Here is a 5,000-nt window from a genome sequence, read left to right as displayed (position 1 = left end):
CAAAATCTGGACCCCTACAAATCATCTGGGCTAGACAATCTGGACCCTTTCTTTCTAAAACTAGCCGCCGAAATTGTCGCAACCCCTATTACTAGCCTGTTCAACCTCTCTTTCGTAACGTCTGAGATCCCCAGAGATTGGAAAGCTGCCGCGGTCATCCCCCTCTTCAAAGGCGGTGACACTCTAGATCCAAACTGTTACAGACCTATATCCATCCTGCCCTGCCTTTCGAAAGTTTTTGAAAGCCAAGTTAACAAACAGATCACCGACCATTTTGAATTCCACCGTACCATCTCCGCTATGCAATCCGGTTTCCGAGCTGGTCATGGGTGCACTTCAGCCACGCTCAAGGTCCTAAACGATATTATAACCGCGATCGATAATAGACAGTACTGTGCAGCCCTCTTCATCGACCTGGCCAAGGCTTTCGACTCTGTCAACCACCGCATTCTTATTGGCAGACTAAATAGCCTTGGTTTCTCAAATGACTGCCTCGGCCTGGTTCACCAACTACTTCTCAGATAGAGTTCAATGTCAAATCGGAGGGCCTGTTGTCTGGACCTATGGCAGTCTCTATGAGGGTGCCACAGGGTTCAATTCTTGGGCCAACTCTTTTCTCCGTGTATATCAATGATGTCGCTCTTGCTGCTGGTGACTCTCAGATCCACCTCTACGCAGACGACACCATTTTGTATACATCTGGCCCTTCATTGGACACTGTGTTAACAAACCTCCAAACAAGCTTCAATGCCATACAACACTCCTTCAGTAGCCTCCAACTGCTCTTAAACACTAGTAAAACTAAATGCATGCTCTTCAATCGAACGCTGCTGGCACCCGCCCACCCGACTAGAATCACTACTCTCAACTGGTCTGACCTAGAGTATGTGGACAACTACAAATACCTAGGTGTCTGGTTAGACTGTAAACTCTCCTTCCAGACTCACATTAAGCATCTCCAATCCAAAGTTAAATCTAGAATCGGCTTCCTATTTCGCAACAAAGCCTCCTTCACTCATGCTGCCAAACATGCCCTCGTAAAACTGACTATCCTACCGATCCTTGACTTCGGCGATGTCATTTACAAAATAGCCTCCAACACTCTACTCAGCAAATTGGATGTAGTCTATCACAGTGCCATCCGTTTTGTCACCAAAGCCCCATATACTACCCACCACTGTGACCTGTACGCTCTTGTTGGCTAGTCCTCACTACTATCTTAGCTCATTGGTCACCATAGCAACACCCACCCGTAGTATGCGCTCCAGCAGGTATATCTCACTGGTCATCCCCAAAGCCAACACCTCCTTTGGCCGCCATTCCTTCCAGTTCTCTGCTGCCAATGACTGGAACAAATTGCAAAAATCTCTGAAGCTGGAGACTCTTATCTCCCTCACTAACTTTAAGCATCAGTTGTCAGAGCACCTTACCGATCACTGCACCTGTACACAGCCCATCTGAAATTAGCCCACCCAACTACCTCATCCCTATATTGTTATTTATTTTGCTCTTTTGCACCCCAGTATCTCTATTTGCACATCATCTCTTGCACATCTATCATTCCAGTGTTAATACTAATTGTAATTATTTTGCACTATAGCCTATTTATTGCCTTACCTCCATAACTTGCTACATTTGCACACACTGTATACATATTTTCTGTTGTATTTTAGGCTTTATGTTTTGTTTTACCCCATATGTAACTCTGTGTTGTTGTTTTTATCGCACTGCTTTGCTTTATCTTGGCCAGGTCGCAGTTGTAAATGAGAACTTGTTCTCAACTGGCTTACCTGATTAAATAAAGGTGAAATAAAATAAATAAAATAAAAAAAACTTACCAAACCTTACCACAGCTTAACCTTACCTTAACCATACCTTACCTTACCACAGCTTAACCTTACCTTAATTTACCATACCTTATCATACAATCTCTTACCATACCATACCTTACTATACCCTACCTGTCTCTCCCACCAGGAAAGTATGCACAGTGTGTGGCTGCAGTGTGGAGGACCACGGCCCCAGCGGTGACATAGACGATGACCACAAGATGGGGCGACTCCTGGCCGACTCCAAATATGCCCACCTGACCACCAAGGTGAACTTTTATATGATCAGTCAGACCAGTGTTTAAAAACACAATTCAGCCATTCTAAGTGGATACACACTGCATTTAAAATCATCAAGGATAACACAAACCTCTGACAACTTCTGAGAACAGGTGAAGGGCGTCCGCGTGTACAAACGTAACCACATGGTCATCACCAACACTGTCGTCTCCAGGAAGGACCCCACCTTCAACACCATCACCTACGACTGGGCCCCGCCAGGACTAACACAGAAACTGGTGAGAGAGGGAAGGAGAGAGGGAGGGAGGGGGAGAGAGAGAGAGAGCGAGAGAGGGAGGGAGGGAGATGTTCAATACCATCACCTACGACTGGGAGGGAGGGAGGGAGACGTTCAATACCATCACCTACGACTGGGAGGGAGGGAGAGAGACGTTCAATACCATCACCTACGACTTTCAATACCTGGTCAAATGGTTCCCTGTGGACCCTGGTCAAATGGTTCCCTATGGACCCTGGTCAAATGGTTCCCTATGGACCCTGGTCAAATGGTTCCCTGTGGACCCTGGTCAAATGGTTCCCTATAGACCCTGGTCAAATGGTTCCCTATGGACCCTGGTCAAATGGTTCCCTGTGGACCCTGGTCAAATGGTTCCCTATGGACCCTGGTCAAATGGTTCCCTATGGACCCTGGTCAAATGGTTCCCTGTGGACCCTGGTCAAATGGTTCCCTATGGACCCTGGTCAAATGGTTCCCTGTGGACCCTGGTCAAATGGTTCCCTATGGACCCTGGTCAAATGGTTCCCTATGGACCCTGGTCAAATGGTTCCCTATGGACCCTGGTCAAATGGTTCCCTATGGACCCTGGTCAAATGGTTCCCTGTGGACCCTGGTCAAATGGTTCCCTATGGACCCTGGTCAAATGGTTCCCTATGGACCCTGGTCAAATGGTTCCCTATGGACCCTGGTCAAATGGTTCCCTATGGACCCTGGTCAAATGGTTCCCTGTGGACCCTGGTCAAATGGTTCCCTGTGGACCCTGGTCAAATGGTTCCCTATGGACCCTGGTCAAACAACTTTTGCACACATGAAATATCAAATTACCAGGCGTAGATCCCTCAAATTCAAATCTGGACCTCAAAGCCAGGTCCGTCGGTCTCTTTTCATTCTTTCCCTCTAATCAGAGGACAGATTTAGAACTGGGACACCAGGTGGGTGCAATAATTATCCGGTAGAACAGAAAACCAACAGTAGTCCAGACCTCGTAGGGTAAGAGTTAAATACCTCTGCCGTAGATCATCTTAGGTGATAGGAGATGGTAGTAGTCCGGACCTCGTAGGGTAAGAGTTAAATACCTCTGCCGTAGATCATCTTAGGTGATAGGAGATGGTAGTAGTCCAGACCTCGTAGGGTTAGGTGATAGGTGATAGGAGAAGGTAGTAGATTTGAAGCATAAACCCCAATGAACTCTAGATTCCTTCCTACAGAGTAAACACAGATTAGATGCAGTAGCTATGGTTTCCATCCAATTGGAGACAGATTTTCATGCGAATATTCTAAAATCTGCATAAAACAATATGCACATTTTCCCACCAGAGATGTGTTCCCATCAAATTAACTTGGTGTGGATAAAAGGTCTGTGTGTGATAGCCTTAGTTCACATAAAAATTACTTTTGCGAATAAAAAGTACAAGTTAAATGGGTTTCCATCTTATTTTCAACTCTACTGATGGTTTTGTCACAATAGTTTTTTCGTTATATAGCCGGTGCTTGACTTGGACTGAAATAGGTGCCAGTACTCATTTCTGGTGCCAGTGTTTATATTTAGGAACAGGAGCTCCACAATACTTTTCAGCTAATATTCTATAAGAGGAACAGGAGCTCCACAATACTTTTCAGCTAATATTCTATAAGCGGAACAGGAGCTCCACAATACTTTTCAGCTAATATTCTATAAGAGGAACAGGAGCTCCACAATACTTTTCAGCTAATATTCTATAAGAGGAACAGGAGCTCCACAATACTTTTCAGCTAATATTCTATAAGAGGAACAGGAGCTCCACAATACTTTTCAGCTAATATTCTATAAGAGGAACAGGATCTCCACAATACTTTTCAGCTAATATTCTATAAGAGGACCAGGAGCTCCACAATACTTTTCAGCTAATATTCTATAAGAGGACCAGAAGCTTTAGCAGTAGAACATTTAATGTGCCGGTACTCAGCTCCGGTGAGCTCCTACCCAAGTCAAACACTGGATATAGTGAATGTGCCCATTCCGGTATCGGCACGTGCGTTCTAGCCAACAGCTGGCAGATACAGTGCGCGTGTAGCCTACATGATGAAATAATTATGGACAAAAGAGCGAGATTTATAATGTCACCAGAGTAAGACCCTCGATATTTATTGGAATGGAGCATCAAGCTCATCACTTGTGCACATTCACCACCCCTGTGAAGTTCATCATAATGTACTTAATCTGTTGCCTAATAAACTGCATGCTTTCCCGAGTCGTAGTGGGAGGACCACACAACATGTCATCGCGTGACTTCAATATGATGGTTATTATATCAATATTTGCACATAAAAGCGTTTCCACCGCCATTTCTCTGATAATTCATTTTTACAGACAAAACGATCTCACCATGTCTAGCGTGTTTTGTTTTGTCAACATTTGGAAAGTTCACCGACAAATGTTCTGTTTCCATCAGGCCTGTGGTGACATTTTTTTAGCTGATGTACTTTACTTACATTGAAAGGTTGAATGGAAACCTGTTTAGTTTGACTGTTATATTTATCACAATCTTCATCAGATCAAGATTTTTTGTTGCATTGAACGTTTCATTCATCTGTCATACGATCTCAGTGTAGCACTTTTTTACTGTAAATATCTTTCTTCTGTTAGTGGGCTAGTAAATATTTGTGGTCTCCAT

The 5,000-nt window shown here is 44.4% G+C and overlaps 1 protein-coding gene across 1 annotated transcript in view; it reads left to right on the top strand.

The window, feature by feature from the left end:
- LOC311134113 (LIM and cysteine-rich domains protein 1-like) overlaps positions 1 to 5,000 on the top strand; it is a 31,312-nt gene that overhangs the window by 12,106 nt on the left and 14,206 nt on the right. Inside the window, exons 3-4 of the mRNA XM_084167698.1 lie at positions 1,978 to 2,098; positions 2,222 to 2,347. Coding sequence (XP_084023824.1) covers positions 1,978 to 2,098; positions 2,222 to 2,347 — 247 coding nt within the window. The remainder of the gene's footprint in view (positions 1 to 1,977; positions 2,099 to 2,221; positions 2,348 to 5,000) is intronic.

This window comes from Coregonus lavaretus, assembly GCF_964263955.1.
Source record: "Coregonus lavaretus genome assembly, chromosome: 8".
Lineage (NCBI taxonomy): Eukaryota > Metazoa > Chordata > Actinopteri > Salmoniformes > Salmonidae > Coregonus > Coregonus lavaretus.
The sequence above is the reverse complement of the archived record's forward strand: the minus strand, read 5'-3'. Positions and strand labels throughout refer to the sequence as shown.